Source organism: Bos taurus, chromosome X, assembly GCF_002263795.3.
Source record: "Bos taurus isolate L1 Dominette 01449 registration number 42190680 breed Hereford chromosome X, ARS-UCD2.0, whole genome shotgun sequence".
Lineage (NCBI taxonomy): Eukaryota > Metazoa > Chordata > Mammalia > Artiodactyla > Bovidae > Bos > Bos taurus.
This window is the reverse complement of record NC_037357.1, coordinates 84971913-84994544: the sequence shown is the minus strand read 5'-3', so window position 1 is coordinate 84994544 and position 22632 is coordinate 84971913. Positions and strand designations below refer to the sequence as shown.

Below are 22632 nucleotides of genomic sequence, written 5' to 3'. Positions count from 1 at the left end.
CTTTTTAAAATTTTTAGATGAAATATTCCTGATTCCTGTTTGATGAGAGTGTTTAGGAGATATTGCTTGTCCCATTTTTGTTACATAGTTGATTGTCCAATGAGAACAGCTTTATGCCTTGAAAAATAAGGGTCGTGGTTCAGGGTCCCACGAATGGGGTTTTTCCCCATCATAGTATCCACAGACCTGATGGTTTATGAGAAGTAAATCTGTGCATGTGCATGTGTGTACACCCTTATAAATTTGCCCATTTTAGATGAAACTACCTGTTTCTTGTTTCTCCACATCTATCTCTATTGTCCCTCTTTCCCAGGCTTCAGAGATTAATTCACATGAATATCAGGAGACTCTTCGATGCTGAGTTAAGCTGAAAACTCATTTGTACTTTCATAGCTTATTAGTTTCAAACTTGTATCTGTAATGTTCTTCTAAGTACTACCAGAACTGGAAGTGACTAGTTGAATCACTAGGATAAAATAGTTTGGGTTAAATCTGTGAAAATGTTCAGTCTACTCACACACCCTGTGATTTAATACAATCATCGAGTTAAATCTGTGAAAATGTTCAGTCTATTCACACACACACACACACACACACACACACACACACTGTGATTTAATACAATCAGGCAGAGTAGTTTTTTCTGAAATTTACTAAAGCCGCTTGCTTGCTCAGTGATTGGTAGGACAAAGAACATCTTAAAATCATGATGTTCTAAGGCTAATCGCATTTTTCAGGAGTAACTTCAGTTATTACTTGATTTGATGAAAGCAGTAAGTAAAGTTTCACTTTTTAGAGACTTCTAGTGTTTCTAATGTTCACTGTCAAAATTCACAATATGGTTCCTGCTTTTTTGTTTTATTCAGAGACACTTTTTCAGAAATCTTGGGTCTATTCTGGCCTATGCCTTCTTGGGGACTGCTGTTTCCTGCTTCATTATTGGGTAAGTAAACGCTTTGTCATATAACCAAATTACCACACTTCCAAAGAGATGAGATCCACATGGGTCCACAGAGTTGAATATTTTTCCCCAGCTTTATTGAGCTATAATTGGCACATAACATTGTGTAAGTGTAAGGTATACAGTGTGTTAATTTTACACACTTGAAAATTGCAAAATGATTACCACTGTAGTCTTAGCTACCACCTTCATCTGGTCACATGGTTAGCTATTTCTTTTTTGTGGTGAGACCATGTTAGCAACATTTAATTAAGTATAAGATGCAGTATCATTAACTGTGATCTTATGTTGTACATTAGATCCCCAAACTTACTAATCTTATCAATGGAAGTTTGTACCCTTTGAGCAACACCTCCCCATTTCCCCTGCCCCCAAATCCCTGGCAACTACCAGAGTCCAATATTTTGATGTTTCAGTTCAGTTCAGTTCAGTCACTTAGTTGTGTCCAACTCTTTGCGACCCCATGAATCGCAGCACGCTAGGCCTCCCTGTCCATCACCAACTCCCAGAGTTTACTCAAATTCATGTCCATCAAGTCAGTGATGCCATCCAGCCATCTCATCCTCTGTCGTCCCCTTCTCCTCCTGCCCCCAATTCCTCCCAGCATCAGGGTCTTTTCCAATGAGTCAACTCTTTGCATGAGGTGGTCAAAATATTGGAGTTTCAGCCTTAGCATCAGTCCTTCTAATGAACACCCAGGACTGATCTCCTTTAGGATGGACTGGTTGGATCTCCTTGCAGTCCAAGGGACTCTCAAAAGAGTCTTCTCCAACACCACAGTTCAAAAGCATCAATTCTTCGGTGCTCAGCCTTCTTCACAGTCCAACTCTCACATCCATACATGACCACAGGAAAAACCATAGCTTTGACTACACAGACCTTTGTTGGCAAAGTAATGTCTCTGCTTTTCAATATGCTATCTAGGTTGGTCATAACTTCCCTTCCAAGAAGTAAGTGTCTTTTAATTTCATGGCTGCAGTCACAATCTGCAGTGATTTTGGAGCCCAAAAGAATAAAGTCTGACACTGTTTCCACTGTTTCCCCATCTATTTCCCATGAAGTGATGGGACCAGGTGCCATGATCTTCATTTTCTGAATGTTGAGCTTTAAGCCAACTTTTTCACTCTTCTCTTTCACTTTCATCAAGAGGCTTTTTAGTTTCTCTTCACTTTCTGCCATAAGGGTGATGATTATAATTAAGATTTAGAGTTACATCAGCCAGTGTGGTAACTTCTAGCCACATTGTGTGCGTGTGCATGCTCAGTTGTGTCTGACTCTGTGTGACTCTGTGGACTGTAGCTCACCAGGCTCCTATGTCCATGGGATTTCCCAAGCAATAATACTGGAGTGAGTTGCCGTTTCCTCCTCCAGGGGATCTTCCCCACCCAGGGATCAAACTCATGTCTCCTGTGTCTCCTGCATTGCAGGCAGATTCTTTACTGCTTGAGCCATCAAGGAAGCACTAGCCACATGTAACTATTTAAATTGAAATTAAGATTAATTAACATGAAATGAAATAAAACCTAGTCCCAGGATCTTGGTTTCTAATGTCATTCTTCAATGTGAAGAGCCAAGGCCCTTTGCAGAAATGGCTGATTCTAGGCTGGGATGGCAAATATGCAGGATGACAATGGAGCATCTTGTAGTGCCAGAGAGTAAGGAAGTGCTCAGAAACAAGCAAACAAAAAGATACCAAACCATGTCAAAGGAACACAGAGCCAATCTGAAACCACCCCCTAATGACTAAAGAACAACAAAATAAATTACATTGTTTTGCATTACCATTCAAAGTATAAAACAAGTATCTTTGTGTCTATATTTATATAAAGGGCTTCCTGGTGGCTTAGATGGTAAAGAATCTGCCTGTAGTGTGGGAGACCCAGGTTCGATCTCTGGGTCAGAACAATCCCCTGGAGAAGGGAATGGCTACTCACTCCACTGTTCTTGCCTGGAGAATTCCATGAACAGAGGAACCTGGTGGGCTACAGTCCATGGGGTTGCAAGGAGTTGGACACGACTGAGCTACTGACACACACATACTGATATAAATAAATGATTGGATGAATAAATAAATGGGGGAGAAGTGATATGTTAGAAGAATTACAAATAATTGGTGCAGATCCAGTCCTCCTCAAGGAGATGAAGCTTGGCCCTTCCCCCCTTTGACTGTGGGCATAGTGACTTCCTTACAAAGAGTACCACATGCAAAGTAAGAAGGAGTAGCTTTACAGTGGAGAAACCTGACAAATACTACCTCAGCCAGGTGATCAGGATTAACGCCCAAATTGGTAAATCAGTCGATACTCCGTACCTCTGATGTTTGTGATATGAATGGCATTTACCACTGTGTCTTCCTCCTAAAATCAAAGTACCTTAGTCTAATCATGGGAAAAAAAAATCAGACAGGTCTCAGATTCTACAAAATACCTGACTAGTACTCCTTCCAACTACCAAGGTCATCAAAAACAAGCAGAGTCTGAGAAACTGTCAAGAGGAGACAAAACCAAGAGGAGACAAAAGAGATATGATGACTAAATGTAATGTGGTATCCTCAATGGAATCTTGGAACAGAAAAAGGATATTAGGTAAAAGCTAAGGAAACCTGAATGAACTGTGGACTTTAGTTAATTTTAAAATATTATCTGGAAAGCTGGAGATAAAAGCAGTAGCCTTTTATGCCACCAAAAAAGGAGGGGCTTGGACTTTGTCCAGTAAGAGAGTGACAGGATACTGGCATTGGTGATGATGGGGAAAATGCTGCCAGAGAGAAGTCTATTGCTCAGGTCTAAGGCTTTGGTTTTTCCAGTGGTCATGTATGGATGTGAGAGTTGGACTGTGAAGAAAGCTGAGTGCTGAAGAATTGATGCTTTTGAACTGTGGTGTTGGAGAAGACTCTTGAGAGTCCCTTGGACTGCAAGGAGATCCAACCAGTCCATTCTGAAGGAGATCAGCCCTGGGATTTCTTTGGAAGGAATGATGCTAAAGCTGAAACTCCAGTACTTTGGCCACCTCATGTGAAGAGTTGACTCATTGGAAAAGACTCTGATGCTGGGAGGGATTGGGGGCAGGAGGAGAAGGGGACGACAGAGGATGAGATGGCTGGATGGCATCACTGACTCAATGGACGTGAGTCTGAGTGAACTCTGGGAGATGGTGATGGACAAGGAGGCCTGGCGTGCTGCGATTCATGGGGTTGCAAAGAGTCGGACACGACTGAGCAACTGAACTGAACTGAACTGAAGCTTATGATAGAAGGAAATGTAGAGGAAGGTCTAGTTTTAAGAAATACTTAAAAGGTAGATGAAAGAAGCCTTGGATAAGCAACAAGAAAGTGAAAGTGAAAATGAAGTCGCTCAGTCATGTCTGACTCTTTGCGACCCCATGGACTGCAGCCCACCAGGCTTCTCTGTCCATGGGATTCTCCAGGCAAGCATACTGGAGTGGGGTCCCATTTCCTTCTCCAGGGAATCTTCCTGACCCAGGAATTGAACCCAGGTCTCGTGCATTGCAGGCAGACGCAGGCAGACGCTTTAATCTCTGAGCCACCAGGAAGCCCGGATAAGTAACAAAGAGCAAATCAAATCTATATCATAGAGTTCAGTTGCTCAGTCGTGTCCAACTCTTTGCGACTCCACAGACTGTAGCCCGCCAGGCATCTCTGTCCATGGGATTACCCAGGCAAGAATACTGGAATGGGTTGCCATTTCTTCTTCCAGGGTATCATAGAGTTCCTGTGAATTGAAATATAACTGTTTAAGTGTCTGGAACAATGTCCAGCACACAGTAGGCAAAACTTTAAATTATAACTATTTATTCTCAAAAGGATTCAACTCTGAAAATAGTTCTTGAGCTCCTAGATAATCAATCTACTGTTCTAGACACCCACAGTACAAAGATGAACAATGATATGGTGTTGACTAACAAGAATCTATTTACTGGAGATTGACTATAGGGTACAATGAGTCTATACTGTGCCTATTTATTTTTGGTTAAATCTATTCCTAAGTTTTGTATTCTTTTTTATGCCATTGTAAGTGGGATTGTTTTCTTAATTTCTCTTTATTCTGTGGTTGTTTGTATTCCCCTAATCCCTACAGCTGCTGCCCCCCCCCCACACACACACTCCTTTAATAACAAGTACTAGGCCTTTTAACACTCCTCACTCCCCCTAATTTGTGAGCTGTCCTGTAGGAAATGTGCTCTGCTCAAGGTAAAATATTAACTTGGTGGTCCTTCTTGGGCTGTATCACATTCTGCACAGTGTGTAAGGTGGGCTGCCTGTCTAACCCATGCCAAGAGTGAGAAGCCAGATATGTCAGTGGGTACACTGATATTTTAATGGAAGATTTTAAAGAGTTTTGCCTCTTTTCCCTGTTTTGTGATAATTATTGGCAGAGAAGGTTGACCATTGGATCCTTGTGGCCATCCCATTTTTTTTTCTGTCTAGCTTGATCCAGTCCATTCATTTACATGACTTTAAATGCACTGTCTTAGAATCCTGGGAATTTTGTAGCAATTCATTACCCATTTTGCAGGGTTCTTTCTCTTCCTTTCTTCCCTACTACCCAGTTGCTTAAAATGCCCTAACTGTTGCTAGTTGATGATCGTACCTTATAGTTGTAAGTACAATTTAAAAAAATGGAATGCTTAATATACTTCAGGAAGATGACAGTAGCTGCAGACCATTACTTGGTGCCAAAGTCTTATTTGCACATGTTCCTGGTTAGTGTCCAACCACAACAGCTGCCTGATGGTTTCACAAACCTCTTTGGAAGTGCAATATTCTAGTACTCCTCTGCTTGTGTATTTGCCAGCTTATTCGAGTAGGTGGGTTTTCTTTTCTTTTTCTTCTGACACAGTTTACCTTTTCTTGTTATAGAAATCTCATGTATGGTGTGGTGAAGCTCATGAAGATTGTGGGGCAGCTCTCGGATAAATTTTACTACACAGATTGCCTCTTTTTCGGAGCAATTATCTCTGCTACTGACCCAGGTATTTGCATATTTGGCCTTATTGTCATAATGTTCCATTATTTAAATCTTAAAAAGCTCAGAGCAATGATTACCTTTCATAAAAGTAGAGGAAGAGACCAGTAAGTCAAGTGGTCTAATGGACTTAGATGGCTTTTCTAAGAAGGGCTTGCCTTTCCCTTTAAAAAAAATATTATTATTACTGTAAAAATAACATAAAATTTACCACCTTAATCATCTTTAGGTGTATAGTTCAGCAGTATTGAGTATATTCATATTGTTGTGCAACCAATCTCCAGAATTTTTTCGTCTTGCAAAACTGAACCTCTGTACCCATTAAACAACATCTCTTCATTCTCTCCCCACTCCACCTCCCAGACCTGGGCAACCACCATTCAACTGTCTGTCTCTATGAGTTTGACTACTGTAGATACCTCAGATAAGTGGAATCATCAGTATTTGTCTCTTTTTGTCTGGCTTATTTCCTTAGCATGATGTCCTCAGGGTTCATATATGTTGTAACATGTGTCAGAATTTCCTTCCTTTTAAATCTGAATAATATTCCATTGTATGAATATACCATATTTTTGCTTATCCATTCATCTGCCAACAAGCACTTGAGTTGTTTCCACCTGTGTTTCCTCCTTTTTGTCTTTCATTTTAGAATGTCTAATTTGGTCCTAAGTTTTTCACTTAGACTGTCTTTTTTTCTCAGTGTTATGCTTTTGCCTTCTTTTTAGGAGCATATCATTTGGTTTAAATAATATCTTTGCTTAGTAGAAATGTACACTAGTACTGTAGTGAATGTAATTTAATTTGTGAAGTCCTTTTGTGCAATGTTCCTATACACTGTGGTGTGGTTCCTATTCATAAATCTGTTACCTTGTATTTTTCAAGTGTTATTTGAACCAGTTCTTAAAAGTGGAATTATTATATACCCTTCCTCCCCTGCAGCTCAGAATAAACAAACAGGCTCTCCTCTTCAAGTTGGAACCCATAATTGAATTAGTTCACATAAAATAGTTACAGCTATTCTTTCCTCTAATGTTAACTACTGAGCACACCATTGTAGGGAAAGAATTTATGGAGAAAGAGCTAATCTTGTTCTCATAGTACAGATGGAAAGGTCTTTTTAGTGTCGGTGATGACTCTAATATTCTGGGCAGTGATGATCTCTAAGATACTAAAATTCCCCCCCCCCCAAACAACTTCCCTGTGCCTCTTGGGGGTCTTCTAGATCAGTGCTAGCCAGCAGACCTATCTGCAATGATAGAAATATTCCATAATCTTCCTAGTGCTTTACAGTAGCCAGTGGCTATGTGTGGCTATTGAACACTTGACATGTGAGGTAGTGCAACCAAAGAACTGGTTTTTTTTTTTAATTAATTTATTTTTATTGAAGGATAATTGCTTTACAGAATTTTGCTGTTTTCTGTCAAACCTCAACACAAATCAGCCATAGGTATACATATATCCCCTCCCTTTTGGAACACTCTCCCACCTCCCTCCCCATCCCACATAGCTCCAAGTGGCTAGTGGCTACCACATTGGATAGCACAGCTCTAGACAGTTGTGTGGCTCTGAAAAATCTCGATGATCCGAAAAGCATTGACCTCTTTCACCCCCTATTTTCTTACAAACACTCTAAGTAAACTGATAGTGAAGACTTGGCTGGTTGAAGCACCCTTGTTTGTGACAAGAATGTGGGGTGTGGAGTTGCAAGTGGTGGTTTGAGTTCTAGCCCTGCCAGCTGCTGACTGGGTGTCCTGGGCACACTTTATCTCCTGAGTGTCAGTTTTCTCATTTATTAATTAGGAGTAATGGTACCTATTTCCTATTATGAAGGGCTGGTGTGAAGATTAAATGAGATAATGCATGTAAAGCATTGAGCATAGCATCTGCTGATTATATTGGTCTCTATAAAAAGACCCTGATGCTGGGAAAGATTGAAGGCAGGAAGAGAAGGGGATGACAGAGGATGAGATGGTTGGATGGCATCACCGACTCAATGGACATGAGTTTGAGCAAACTCTGGGAGTTGGTGAAGGACAGGGAAGCCTGGCGTGCTGCAGTCTATAGGGTCACAAAGAGTCGGACACAACTGAGCAACTGATCTGAACTAATAAACATTTTCAGACTCAGGCAGAGATTTCTGTGTTTTCCCTGTGTGTATGTTTAATAATAGGTTACCATTTAACACAAGTACTCTGAAATGTAGCTTTATTATTCTAATACTACAATATCTGTGACATTTCCGGATGTGTGTCTATTGAAAAACAATTCTTTAAAGTCTAAGAAAGATGTTTATTGTTTCTGAAAATATATTACTAACTATACTCATCTATAAGTTTATTACTAATATCTTACTGGTACCACTGATAAGCAAAGGCAAGTTAGTGTAACATAAAGATTATTGATACTGTCTTCTGAACTATTAGTGTTGCTGCATTTAATTGGATAGAAAGGTTTATTTTTCCATATTATCTTTGTAATTATTTACTTCACTTTAATGTGTCCATACTGTGGTAGAAAATAATGGAAGGCATTACCATGACACACCATTTTTATTTGGCCCGTGAAGATTGGCACTGTAAGGGTTTTATATAAATGGAAGTTCTAGAAAATTGAAATTTGAAACTTACTAAACATCGGAACATTAACTTTAACTTCTTTTTAATGGAAATCTTTCTGAAATGTATAATGTTTTTGTAAATTGAAAGTGTTTTACCAGCTTCCTAAAAATCTGTTGTTTGAGAATTTGGGCCATAAAAGAAATAAAAACTTCAGTGTAGAGTTAGAGGGAAACATAAGACTAGATTGACTTCTTGTGCATGGTGTATCCAACAAAAATTCTGATTTGGGGTTATGTTGTGATATTGAGGGATATGAAAAAATAAAAGTCCTTGTTTGTGACTTCACTGTACTTGGCTCCAGTCTTTGGTCTTCCCGTTGATGGGAACAGTGTATGTGTGGGGTGATGTAGGCTGCTCTGTAACCAGAAGCCCTCTCCATTCTGTACTTGTGTGCCATGAGTGCCATGTGCCATCTTTGTGCACTGGACTAAAATTGGATCCACAATTCAGGAAAAAAAATATATGTTTCCAACCCATAGTACATAGCTGTAAACAGCTACCAGAGGAAATGAGCACCGTTCCTATGAACCATTATGTGGTGATTCCTCTCATTGTAGTCCTGGCACCTTTGCACCCCTCAAGAAAACCAGACCCATTCATAGGTTTCAAAACCTGTGATCAGTGCTGTCAAAAAGTAATTTTCTAATTGCACCACCCAGGCTGGTCAGTCTTTTGCTTAGTCTTTGAAACTGAATTCAAATCTGCCACTTGCCTAGTTATTCTTCCTTTACAGTTATTATTCCTTTACTGCTTCAGTTAGTAGCTCTTACAGCTCTAGAGTCGGGTCTTTTTCTTACATAACTTTACTTGCTGCTTTGTGCCGAGGGTTTACAAGTGCTCAGTGCTCTTTTGTATACAAATGGAGTGTTCAGGAAAAGTTAGTTGAATGAACAAAGTCAGGTTCTTGATATTTTCTCATTCTTTCTTTTTCTGTTATTCTTTTATTTTCCCCACATTTTTAAGATACCTGTAACAGCTGTCTTCAGTCAGTGAATTATGATTTCTCAGTCCATGTCCAGTTGGAAACAGCTGTTGTGACCCTGTTCTCTCTGATTCCAAGGGTTGAGCTGTGAGGCGAGCAGCTTGTTTACTCCCTGTCTTTAGAAGTCACCTGCCTAGTCTGTCATCCCCTGCCTATCTCCCCACCCCCCTGCCCACCGCCATCACCTGATTGTCCACACCTGTAGTCCTCATCTTGGTCGGACACAGGGTTGCCCAGGAGGGCCATGGGAGACTTCCTGCCTTGCTTTCTAAGGTGATGGGCAGGGAGAATGAGAGATTGAAAATCAGAACAGCCAAGTTTAGACTAGTGCAAAGTGTTAATTATTAAAATTAATTATAAAGCTAGCATTTATCATCATAGATAAATAAGCTAACCGTACATTATATTTTTGCTATTGGTATAGTAGTATTTTGGACTTCCCTTGTGGCTCAGCTGGTAAAGAATCTGCCTGCAATGCAGGAGACCAGGGTTCGATCCCTGGGTTGGGAAGATGCCCTGGAGAAGGGAAAGGCTACCCACTCCAGTATTCTGGCCTGGAGAATTCCAAGGACTGTATAGTCCATGGAGTCACAAAGAGTCAGACACGTCTGAGTGACTTTCACTTTCACAGTAGTATTTTAGGAAAATAGTGTCTAAAAGTCAAAAGGGCTTTTGAAAATTATGTAGCTCAAGCCTTCACTTTATTAAGTCTTTGGACTTTGCTGTGCATTATTGGATGGCTTCTAGTTGCCCCTCCAGGTTTACACACCATCCTTCTCCACTCTCTTCTTGGCACTGGGAGGCTGACTTGTACAGAAGATTTCAAAGGTTCCTATGCCTTCTCCTTTCCCATTGGATTTGTCCATGGGGCAGCACCAGTAAGAGACTGAAACAGGGGTAGACATGCACGGTCCCTGTGGGCTGCCTGTTTCTCTTGATCAGAGGTCACAGCTCCTGTTGAGTGACCCTCTCCACATAGCTCCTGGTTCTGACAGTCACTCCTTCAGGCTCAGGGATGGCATAAAAGCTCCCTGTTTTCAGCTGCAGGTAACTGCACTCCCTCTTTCCCATACTCTCTATGTGCTTGTGCTTAGTCATTCAGTCGTGTCCGATGCTTTGCAACCCCATGGATTGTAGCCCACCAGGCTCCTCCATCCATGGAATTTTCCAAACAAGAATACTGGAGTGGGTTGCTATTTCCTTCTCCAGGGGATCTTCCCAACCCAGGGATCGAACCCCGGTCTCCTGCATTGAAGCCAGATTCTTTACCATCTGAGCCACCAGGGAAGCCCTGTACTCTCTCTACACGTCTATAAATAATCCCTTTTTAAACACTCCTCAAATTGCTCATCTAGTTCTTGCCAGGACCCTTGCCGATAAAGTCCTGGAACCCAGGTTTCCTGGACTGCCAGCCCTATGCTCTGCTCACTGAGACTGACCTACACCAGTCTTCAGTTCTTGAGTGAGTGACTGACTGTTGTGAACAGAGGCCTCTGGTGCCAACCCCCAGTAGACATACTGTATGAGTAATCAATAAAACTTCAGTCAGGTCCAACCACTGAGATTTTGGGAAGTTTGATACTGCAGCAGGAAAACAGCCCATCACACAGGGCCTGTTTTCTCATCTCTAAATTGGGGGATATGATAATACTACCCACTTAGGGTTTTCATGAGGACTAAACAAAATTGTAAAATGTTTATCATAGTGCCTGCTTCCTGGTAAAACCTTAATTATTGTTGTTGTTTTGATAATTTTTCTTCAACATTGGGTTCAAAACAAGACAGTTTTTATGTCATATAATAATAAACTAGAGTAACAATTTTGTATTAGGGTTTTTCAAAGAAACAGAATAAATAGATATGTGTGTGTGTGTGTGTACATAGTTGGGAGGAGGAGAGGGAACAAGATATTAATTGATTATAAGGCCTTGGCTCATGTGATTATGGAAACTGTAGAGGTCCCAAGATCTGCAGTGAAATCTTCAACCAATTCGATGAGTCCCACCCTCATTGAGGAGGGCCATCTGCTTTGCTCAGTCTACTGATTCAAATGTTAATCTCATCCAAAACCTCAGACACATCTACAATAGTGTTTAATCAAATATCTGGGTACCCCATGGCCCAGTCAAGTTCACAAATAAAATTAACCATCACAAGTCTTATGTAAGGAGATGCACATATTGTTCATGTAATATATAATCCACAAGACAAGAACTTTTTTTTAGCCTAATCCCTGAAGATTTTGCTGGTTGTGTAACTTGCTTAACTGTTTTTAGGGGTGGAAGAAAGAGATTGACCTTATATACTGAAGATGTATTATGAAGAGATGACATGTCTGTCTTCTAGAAAGTAGGCCTGCTGGTGATGCCCCATGTTGATGTCTGGTTCACATCTGAATGCTTACAGTAGTGATTTAATTGCCTAGATTTATGATTATCTGGATCTGCCTTGTGATATAGTTGACATTTTTCAAATCCAAATTATTTTTGTTTACTCTCAAAAAAATGAATTAAACTTTTTGTAAAGAAGGGCACAATGAGGGGTAGATTGGGAATCTCCCTTAATCTCTATCAAAAATAGAGCAAGCAGGACAGCAAAAGAGAAAACAGACTGAACTAGCTGACAGAGTATCTTGATGAATCCCCTGATATCAACCGGTGGGGTCAAACTACCCACAGCAGTGAGACTTTGGGATAAGAACAGCAGCTATGCTGGAGGAAGCAAAGGGAAGATGGGACTACTGGTTGTTTTGATTGTCAGGGCACCCAGAAATATCCCACAAGTATTCACACTCAAAAGAACGGGTCCCCACTGGGAGTCAAGAATTTTATGCTTCTGTCAGGTAACAATAGTTGATATTGGGAGAAGGCTTTTCAGGCTCCCATTTGTGGGTGAGGGCAAGGAGACTGGAGGAGCTGTGAGACTGCTGGAGGGACCTGGGTCCTCAGGGCTCTCAGGAAATCCCTTGTGGAAGATCTCTCTGCAACAACAGAGGTACTCCCTAAAAATGACCTGCTCGGACCACTGACCTTGATTGATGGGGCATTAAAGGAGAAAGAAAGCTCAGATTTTAATGGTGAAGGAGACCAGAGGAAGTAGATCTCAGATTGAGGAAGTGGTTGTATTGAGGGGGTGGCTGCACCCAGAGGCTGTATTTTTTAATATTTCAGTGTAAAACCAGAAGAGGGAGCCATAGAGCCATGAAACTAGGAAAGCTCTTCTGGGCTTCTACCCACCTCACTTACTGTGAGCAGCAGAAATGGATTGAGGTTGAATTTCATGTAAACAGAAGAAAAAGTGGGGATAACCCCTCTGAATAATAAAGTTACAGATAATGAAGTCATACCAGAAAAAGAGGCTCACAAAGAAGATGAAACTTTATTAATATGCCAACAGAAGCAAAAGGAAGTTAACAAAACGATAGAAGTTAGAACTGTATACATCAGGATTGGACAGTTAAGAAAAGAGAAAACTAAACAATAGGGAATTATGAAAAGAGAGCTAATAGAAAGGAACGAAAGGGGGAAGCCATAGAGTAAAAGACATGTCAGTTCAGTTCAGTCGCTCAGTTGTGTCTGACTCTTTGTGACCCCATGGACTGCAGCATGTCAGACCTCGCTGTCCATCACCGATTCCCGGAGTTTACTCAAACTCATGTCCGTTGAGTCGGTAATGCCATCCAACCATCTCATCCTCTGTCGTCCCCTTCTCCTCCCGCCTTCAGTCTTTCCCAGCATCAGGGTCTTTTCCAATGAGTCAGTTCTTCGCATCAGAGGGCCAAAGTATTGGAGTTCCAGCTTCAGCATCAGTCCTTCCAATGAATATTCAGGACTGATTTCCTTGAGGATTGGCTGGTTGGATCTCCTTGCAGTCCAAGGGACTCTTAAGAGTCTTAGCCAACACCACAGTTCAAAAGCATCAATTCTTTGGCACTCAGCTTTCTTTATAGTCCAACTCTCACATCCATACATGACTACTGGAAAAACCATAGCCTTAATAGACAGACCTTTGTCAGCAAAGTAATGTCTCTGCTTTTTACTATCCTGTCTAGGTTGGTCATAATTTTTATTCTAAGGAGTAAGCATCTTTTAATTTCATGGCTGCAGTCACCATCTGCAGTGATTTTGGAGCCCCCCAAAATAAACTCAGCCACTGTTTCCCCTGTTTCCCCATCTATTTCCCATGAAGTGATGGGACCGGATGCCATGATCTTAGTTTTCTGAATGTTGAGTTTTAAGCCAACCTTTTCACTCTCCTCTTTGATCAAGAGGCTCTTTAGTCCTTCACTTTCTGCCATAAGGGTGGTATCATCTGCATATCTGAGGTTATTGATATTTCTCCCGGCAATCTTGATTCCAGCTTGTGCGTCTTCCAGCCAAGCGTTTCTCATGATGTACTATGCATATAAGTTAAATGAGCAGGGTGACAATATACAGCCTTGACGTACTCCTTTTCCTATTTGGAACCAGTCTGTTGTTCCATGTCCAGTTCTAACAGTTGCTTCCTGATCTGCATATAGGTTTCTCAAGAGGCAGATCAGGTGGTCTGGTATTCCCATCTCTTTCAGAATTTTCCACAGTTTATTGCGATCCACATAGTCAAAGGCTTTGGCATAGTCAATAAAGCAGAAATAGATGTTTTTCTGGAACTCTCTTGCTTTTTCAATGATCCAGCGGATGTTGGCAATTTGATCTCTGGTTCCTCTGCCTTTTCTAAAACCAGCTTGAATATCTGGAAATTCACGGTTCACGTACTGTTGAAGCCTGGCTTGGAGAATTTTGACCATCACTTTGCTAGCGTGTGAGATGAGTGCAATTGTGTGGTAGTTAACACATTCTTTGGCATAGTCTTTCTTTGGGATTGGAATGAAAACTGACCTTTTCCAGTCCTGTGGCCACTGCTGAGTTTTCCAAATTTGCTGGCATATTGAGTGCAGCACTTTCACAGCATTATCTTTTAGGATTTCAAATAGCTCAACTGGAATTACATCACCTCCACTAGCTTTGTTCGTAGTGATGCTTCCAAAGGCCCTCTTGACTTCACATTCCAGGATGTCTGGCTCTAGGTTGGTGATCACACCATCATGATTATCTGGGTCATGAAGATCTTTTTTGTAGTTCTTCTGTATATTCTTGCCACCTCTTCTTAATATTGTCTGCTTCTGTTAGGTCCATACCATTTCTTTCCTTTATCAAGCCTATCTTTGCATCAAATGTTCCCTTGGTATCTCTAATTTTCTTGAAGAGATCTCTAGTCTTTCCCATTCTATTCTTTTCCTCTACTTGTTTGCATTGTTCATTTAAGATAAGAAGGCCTTCTTATCTGTCTTTGCTGTTCTTTGGAACTCTGCATTCAAATGGGTATATCTTTCCTTTTCTCCTTTGCCTTTGCTTCTCCTTTATTCACAGCTGTCTGCCTCCTCAGACAACCATTTTGCCTTTTTATGTTTCTTTTCCTTGGGAATGGTCTTGATCCCTGCCTCCTGTACAATGTCTTGAACCTCTGTCCATGGTTCTTCAGGCACTCTGTCTATCAGATCTAATACCTTGAATCTATTTGTCACTTACACTGTATTTGATTTGATTTAGGTCATACCTGAATGGTCTGGTGGTTTTCCCTACTTTCTTCGATTTAAGTCTGAATTTGGCAATGAGGAGTTCATGGTCTCTGCCACAGTCAACTCCTGGTCTTGTTTTTGCTGACTGTATGAACTTCTCCATTTTTGGCTGCAAAAAATATAATCAATCTGATTTTGGTATTGACCATCTAGTGATGTCCATACGTAGAGTCTTCTCTTGTGTTGGAAGAGGTGTTTGCTATGACCAGTGAGTTCTCTTGGCAAAACTCTATTAGCCTTTGCCCTGCTTCATTCTGTATTCCAAGGCCAAATTTGCCTGTTACTCCAGTTATTTCTTGAGTTCCTACTTTTGCATTCCAGTCCCCTATAATGAAAAGGACATCTTTTTTGAGTGTTAGTTCTAGAAGGTCTTTTAGGTCTTCATAGAACCTTTCAACTTCAGCTTCTTCCGCATTACTCATCAGGGCATAGACTTGGATTACTGTGATATTGAATGGTTTGCCTTGGAAATGAACAGAGATCATTCTGTTGTTTTTGAGATTGCATTCAAGTACTGCATTTCAGACTCTTTTGTTGACTATGATGGCTACTCCATTTCTTCTAAAGGGATTCTTGTCCACAGTCGTAGATATAATGGTCATCTGAGTTAAATTCACCCATTCCAGTCCATTTTAGTTTGCTGATTCCTAGAATGTTGATGTTCACTCTTGCCATCTCCTGTTTGACCACTTCCAATTTGCCTTGATTCATGGACCTAACATTCCAGGTGCCTATGCAATATTTCTCTTTACAGCATCAGTCTTTACTTCCATCACCAGTCACATTCGCAACTGGGTGTTATTTTTGCTTTGGCTCTGTCTCTTCATTCTTTCTGGAGTTATTTCTCCACTGATCTCCAGTAGCATATTGGGCCCCTGCCGACCTGGGAAATTCATCTTTCATTGTCTTATCTTTTTGCCTTTTCATACAGTTCATGGGGTTCTCAAGGCAGGAATACTGAAGTGCTTTGCCATTCCCTTCTCCAGTGGACCACATTTTGTCAGAACTCTCCACCATGACCTGTCTGTCTTGAGTGGCCCTACATGGCATGGCTCATAGTTTCATTGAGTTAGACAAGGCTGTGGTCCATGTGATCAGGTTGGTTAGTTTCCTGTGATTGTGGTTTTCAGTCTGTCTGCCCTCTGATGGATAAGGATAAGAGGCTTATGGGAAGCTTCCTGATGGGAGAGACAGACTGAGGGGGAAATTGGGTCTTGTTCTGATGGACGGGGCCATGTTCAGTAAATCTTTAATTCAATTTTCTGTTTATGGGTGGGGCTGTGTTCTCTCCCTATTATTTACCTGGGCTAAACTGTGGTGGAGGTAATGAAGATAATGGTGACCTCCTTCACAAGGTCCCATGCATGCACTGCTACACTCAGTGCCCCCAGCCCTGCAGCAGGCCACCGCTGACCCAGGCCTCTGGCAGAGACTCCTGGAGACATAAGGGCAAGTCTGGGTCAGTCTCTTGTGTGGTCACTGCTCCTTTCTCCTGGGTTCTGGTGCACACAAGGTTCTGTTTTTGCCCACCAAGAATCTGTTTCCCAGTCCTGTGTAAGTTCTGGCGGCTCTATGGTGTGGTTAATGGTGACCTCCTCCAAGAGGGCTTATGCCATACCCACGTCAGCTGCACCCAGAGCCCCTGCCCCCACAGCAGTCCACTGCTGACCTGTACCTCCACAGGAGACACTCAAACACAGTTTTGTCTCAGTCTCTGTGGGGTCTCTGGGTCCTGGTGCACACAAGGTTTGTTTGAGCCCTCTAAGTGTTTCTGGCAGGTGTGGGGTTTAATTCTAAAGGTGATTTCACCCCTCCTACCATCGTTCTGGGGCTTCTCCTTTGCTTTTGGATGTGGGATATCTCCTCAGTGATGCTCCAGGGCCATGCAGCAACTACGCAGCTGCTGCTCCAGCGCCTACCATCTTCTTGGGGCTTCTCTGCCCTTAGATGTGGGGTATCTCCTCACTGCTGCCCCCACGCTGTGCAGCCACTGCTCCCACAGATGGTGACTGCAGCCATGAAATTAAAAGATGCTTGCTCCTTGGAAGAAGAGTTATGACCAACCTAGACAGCATATTAAAAAGCAGGGACATTACTTTGCCAACAAAAGTCCGTCTAGTCAAAGCTGTGGTTTTTCTGGTAGTCATGTATGGATGTGAGAGTTGGACTATAAAGCAAGCTGAGCAGTGAAGAATTGATGCTTTTGAACTGTGATGTTGGCTAAGACTCTTGAGAGTCCCTTGGACTGCAAGGAGATCCAACCAGTCCATCCTCAAGGAAATCAGCCCTGAATATTCAATGGAAGGACTGATGCTGAAGCTGAAACTCCAATACTTTGGCCCTCTGATGCGAAGAACTGACTCATTGGAAAAGACCCTGATGCTGGGAAATATTGAAGGTGGGAGGAGAAGGTGACAAGAGAGGATGAGATGGTTGGATGGCATCACTGACTCAATGGACATGAGTTTGAGTAAACTCTGGGAGTTGGCGGTGGACAGGGAGGTCTGGCGTGCTGCAGTCCATGGGGTTGCAAAGAGTCACACATGACTGAGTGACTGAACTGCCCCATGGAGGCAAGATGACCACACTGTATCCAGGCTTCACCCTCTTCCAGGCAGCAAAAGGTAGCACTTACCACAAGGGAAACTAAAGAAGTGAGTTTAGTTCCTCAGTTTCTTATGGCAGAAACTAACAAAACAAAAGGTAGTTGAATGTGAGTGTTGCGAGTGAACCCCACCTGTGTGTACAGATTAGAGTGGTGGTTCTTAACTGGGAATGATTTTGCCCCACCACAGCACATGTTCAGCAATGTATGGAGACATTTTTGGTTTTCAAAGCTTGGCAGGGCAGAGTGTGTGGTGCTACTGGTATCTTGTGGGTAGAGGCCAAGGGTACTGCTAAACTATCTTATGGCACACCATGTGGCCCCCACGACAAAGAGTTATATGGCCTCAACTATCAGTAGAACCAAAGTCCAGAAACTCCAAAACCCTTTTGGGGTTCCATAAGGTCAAAACTGATTTAAGAGTAATAGTAGTATATCTGGAGAAGGCAATGGCACCCCACTCCAGTACTCTTGCCTGGAAAATCCCACGGGCGGAGGAGCCTGGTGGGCTGCAATCCGTGGGGTTGCAAAGAGTTGGACACGACTGAGTGACTTCACTTTCACTTTTCACTTTCATGCATTGGAGAAGGAAATGGCAACCCACTCCAGCGTTCTTGCCTGGAGAATCCCAGGGACAGGGGAGCCTGGTGGGCTGCTGTCTATGGGGTCACACAGAGTCAGACACGACTGAAGTAACTTAGCAGTAGTATATCATTTGTCTTTTTTGCTTACATTCTTTCTTAGAAGTGTACTGTTGAGTGGAGTTTTCCAGGGCTTACATAACTGTGACACTGACTCCCTATTGATGAAATATAGAAACAGATGTGAAAACCATGTTCCATTACATCAGATATTAAAAAGACCTGAGAAAATGTAAAACAGTAGTTGTCTTTACACTATTTTATGGAAAAAATTATTATTTTTCAGTAAAAAATGTTAATATAGAGTGGGTTTACTAGTAATTTAAATTAATAAGTTAAATTTTTTGTTTTACTCAATACAGTAAGTATTGAAAGCTATAACCCACAAAACTAAAACTCTTTGCCAGCCTCAGAATTTTTTAAGGATGTAAAGGAGTCCTGAGATCAAAAGTGTGAGAACTGCTGGTCTGGAAAAAAGTTGATTTTTAAATACCTGTGAAATGTGAAACCCGTGAGAAGTGTAATTATGTATAGTCTGTTATAAATGAGGACTTGGATTATTTTACATATCTTTAGTAAAGCCTTCTCTGTGCCCTGACCCTATGCTAGAATCTGGGAGCACAATGATCAATAAAATAGGGTTCCATTGCAGCAATGTGGATGGACCTAGAAATTATACTAAGTGAAATAAGACAATGGAAGACAAATAGCATATGACATAATTTATATGTCGAATCTAAAATACAACAGAAGTGAACCTATCTGTGAAACAGAAACAGACTCACATAGAGACATAGAAAACAGACTTGTGGTTGCCAAGATGGAGGAGGGTAGGGAAGCGATGGGTTGGAAATTTGGGATTAACAGATGTAAACCATTATATATAGAATAAATAAACAGCAAGGTCCTGCTGTATAGTACAGGGAACTATATTCAATATCCTGTGATAAACCATAATGGAAAAGAATATGAAAAAGAATATATGTGTATAGCTGAATCACTTTGCTGTACAGCAGAAGTTAACACAACATAGTAAATCAACCATACTTCAATAAAATTAAAAATAAAATAGGGTTTCTGCCTTAAATGAGATTTCAACTTATCAGTAGAGCCAAGTTGCATTAATTGTGATGATTTTTAAAGTTCTGTAGTAGAAGTATTTTCAGAGTGTGATGGGATTACAGTGGAAAGCGCAGTGTTGTTAGAATCAAGCATCATATCACTCCTCATTCAGAAACTACAACCAATTTATATGCTTTTGGCCCATCTTTTAGTGACCGTACTGGCGATATTTAATGAATTGCATGCAGACGTGGACCTTTACGCACTTCTGTTTGGAGAAAGTGTCCTAAATGATGCTGTTGCCATTGTACTGTCCTCGTAAGTAACAATGTTTCTGCCTGGGAAAAGAGACTCTGGCTTCCTGAATGCTCTGGGCTAAAATCAGAGGCCCACCTTAAAAGTGTTAAATTTTGAATTGGGTGCTTTTCTAAATGAGGTTTATAGACTTAGTTGATAAAGTTATGTTGCTTTGTCCAGTGGGCAGTGATCAGAATGCTGATACCTTCATAATATGGCTCCTGCAGGTTAAATTAAATGAATACAGCATGGGGAGTGCTCTGCAGAGTGTAGATATCTATGTTTGTCAATACTTGTAAGCACCATGGTATAAAACCAGCCCAGTACTTTCTAATTCTCTCTCTCTTTAAACTCCAGGTCTATTGTTGCCTATCAGCCAGCGGGGCTGAACACTCACGCCTTTGATGCTGCTGCCTTTTTTAAATCAGTTGGCATTTTTCTAGGTATATTTAGTGGCTCTTTTACCATGGGAGCTGTGACTGGTGTCGTGACTGCTCTAATATCCTTTCTGTGGTTTCTGCACCTGCCTGAGTATGATTATGTGACCTTGCACTTGTGAAAAGAGAGTTCTCATTTCCTCCTTTCAGAAATGAATCTTAAATTGGTTGTTCCACTGGGGGCTGGGGACCCCTGAAATGTCACCCTTTGGTGAAACTTGACAGCTGATGGCCTAGTTAAGAGTCAGAGAAAATGTTTGAGAGTGTAGCTCTGGGCTTAGCTCTGTCCTCACCTTTGTGTTTCTCTTCTTCCTACAAACCAGTTGGAGACAGGAGCTTGGAGGAAGCGTCATTTGGGAGGTGTGGGAGGCAGCACAGAAACAGTGGAAGAGCCAGGAGGCTGGAAATTGGAGACCACCTGTCAGGAGGATGGAAGGAAGCAGGCTGTGAAGTATTTTAGCCCCAGACTGGCTGCTGTCATCCGCTGTTCCAGGCCATATGGGGCTAACATGGCCTTCACTAGCCAGGGGCTGTCTGTGGGAATTTTAGCAAGGTGACCTTCCTTAAGCCGAGGACTGCATGATATTGAGTTAAAAACCAACAAGCCAGTCAACCAACCAGCATAAAAGCAAAGTGTAGGAGTGAGCAGGCAAGCCTTCCACAGGTGCACTGAGTTCTTCATCAAATCTTCTTCCAACAGCATATAGATCACCAGGGACCAATACAGATGTAATGGGAGCCACAAATGTGAGCCTCATCTTTTCAGCCTACAGTAAATACACAGATTATTAATGGAATTTATACAAGTTAGTAATGAGATTTTATCCCTTCAGGATTTGTACCAAGTCTTTGAAATATGGTGTGTATTTTGCTCTTACAGGATATCTCATTTCAGACTAGCCATATTTAAGTGTTGGGTAGTTACATGGGGCTAGTGGCTATCATATTGGACTGTACAGATGTAGATTGCTTTCTTCCTCAAGGCTCTCTGATGCTCTGAACACTTATATTGCTCAGTGAAACCACTCATGACATGCTTCTAAGCTGTGCTGCCCCCCCCCCACCACTCCATGGAATGGCAGTGTGAGGAAGGGAATTGCCAATCCCCAAAAGTGACAGCACTTTGTAGTTGCCCCTGGAGTTGTGCATTTCTCCCTCCCTCTCTCCCTCATGCATGCATTAGGCACCTGTGATGGACTCAGGCCTTAGTAGTCCACAGAGGTCAGAGTCTCCCTGCCTCATCTTCCGAGGTCTGCCTGAGGGACTCCCAGCACTGCCAGAACCCACCTGCCAGTCACACCTCAGGCCTCAACTGTGCATCTCAGAAATATGGGCATTACCAGGAGCACAGAGAGCCCATTTCTAGTTCCCTTGGAAAGCTTGATTAAAAAAAAAACAGCTTTATTGAGAGGAAATCCACATGCTGTATAGTTCACCCATTTGAAGTGTACAATTCATTGGTTTTTGGTATATTACATTATTATTATTTTTTAATTGTGGTAAAATATGCCTAACATAAAGTTTGCCACTTTAACCATTTTAAATATATAATTCAGTGGCATTAGGTGCATCCACTGGTGTTGTGTGACCATTGCCACCATTTCCAGAACATTTCTCATCATCTGCGACAGAAACTGTGTGCCTGTTGAATACTGTCCTCCCTATCCCCTGACTCCCAGTGCTCAGAAACCTCCATTCTACTGGAGAAGCTTCATTTTCTTTATATTCAAAACCATGCAGCAGCTTTGGGGCCCCAAAGGAAGAGTTGAAGGGAAAGAGTAGCCTTTTGGGGAGGGGTCCTGGGCTAACAGAGAATGATTCTCAGTGACTGTGATGTTTGTTACTGGAGACAGTTCCTTGACAGGAGCTGACGTGACCAAGTTCACCAAGCTGCACTGCTTTCCCCTGCTGGAGACTGCACTCTTCTTTTTGATGTCGTGGAGCACGTTCCTCTTGGCAGAAGCTTGTGGGTTCACAGGTGGGTTTCCTTTGCCCTTGGGTCGCCCTTACCCTCATTGTGGCTGGAGCTATGGGAGCTTGAGGGGAGGGCAAAATTCTTAATAGCTGTGGCCTGGAGTTGATAAACCACTCACAGAATGTCCCTATGCAGGATTGCCGAGTGAGCCCTGTGTGCTGCCTTAGAAATAGTTTAGTTTCCCCCAAAGCTATGTATTTTAAAAAATATATAAAATTTTGAAGCTTTATTGTTTCAAACTCAGTTAGATCTTTGAGTACTCATTCTGACCATAAGTGGATGCCTAGCTGCAAAAGTTCGGAGAAGGCACTGGCACCCCACTCCAGTACTCTTGCCTGGGAAATCCCATGGATGGAGGAGCCTGGTGGGCTGCAGTCCACGGGGTCGCTAAGAATCGGACACTACTGAGCAACTTCACTTTCACTTTTCACTTTCCTGCATTGGAGAAGGAA

General features: G+C 41.9%; 1 protein-coding gene across 4 annotated transcripts in view; it reads left to right on the top strand.

Annotated features, from left to right (window-relative positions):
• SLC9A7 (solute carrier family 9 member A7) overlaps positions 1–22632 on the top strand; it is a 182134-nt gene that overhangs the window by 105384 nt on the left and 54118 nt on the right. For 3 of the 4 annotated variants that reach the window (XM_005228096.5, XM_002700063.6, XM_024988751.2), the window contains exons 4-8: positions 867–943; positions 5841–5953; positions 19684–19789; positions 20126–20267; positions 22078–22183. In XM_005228096.5, coding sequence (XP_005228153.1) covers positions 867–943; positions 5841–5953; positions 19684–19789; positions 20126–20267; positions 22078–22183 — 544 coding nt within the window. Of the gene's footprint in view, positions 1–866; positions 944–5840; positions 5954–19683; positions 19790–20125; positions 20268–22058; positions 22184–22632 lie in introns of all 4 variants that reach the window. The other variant, XM_024988752.2, reaches the window with a different exon arrangement.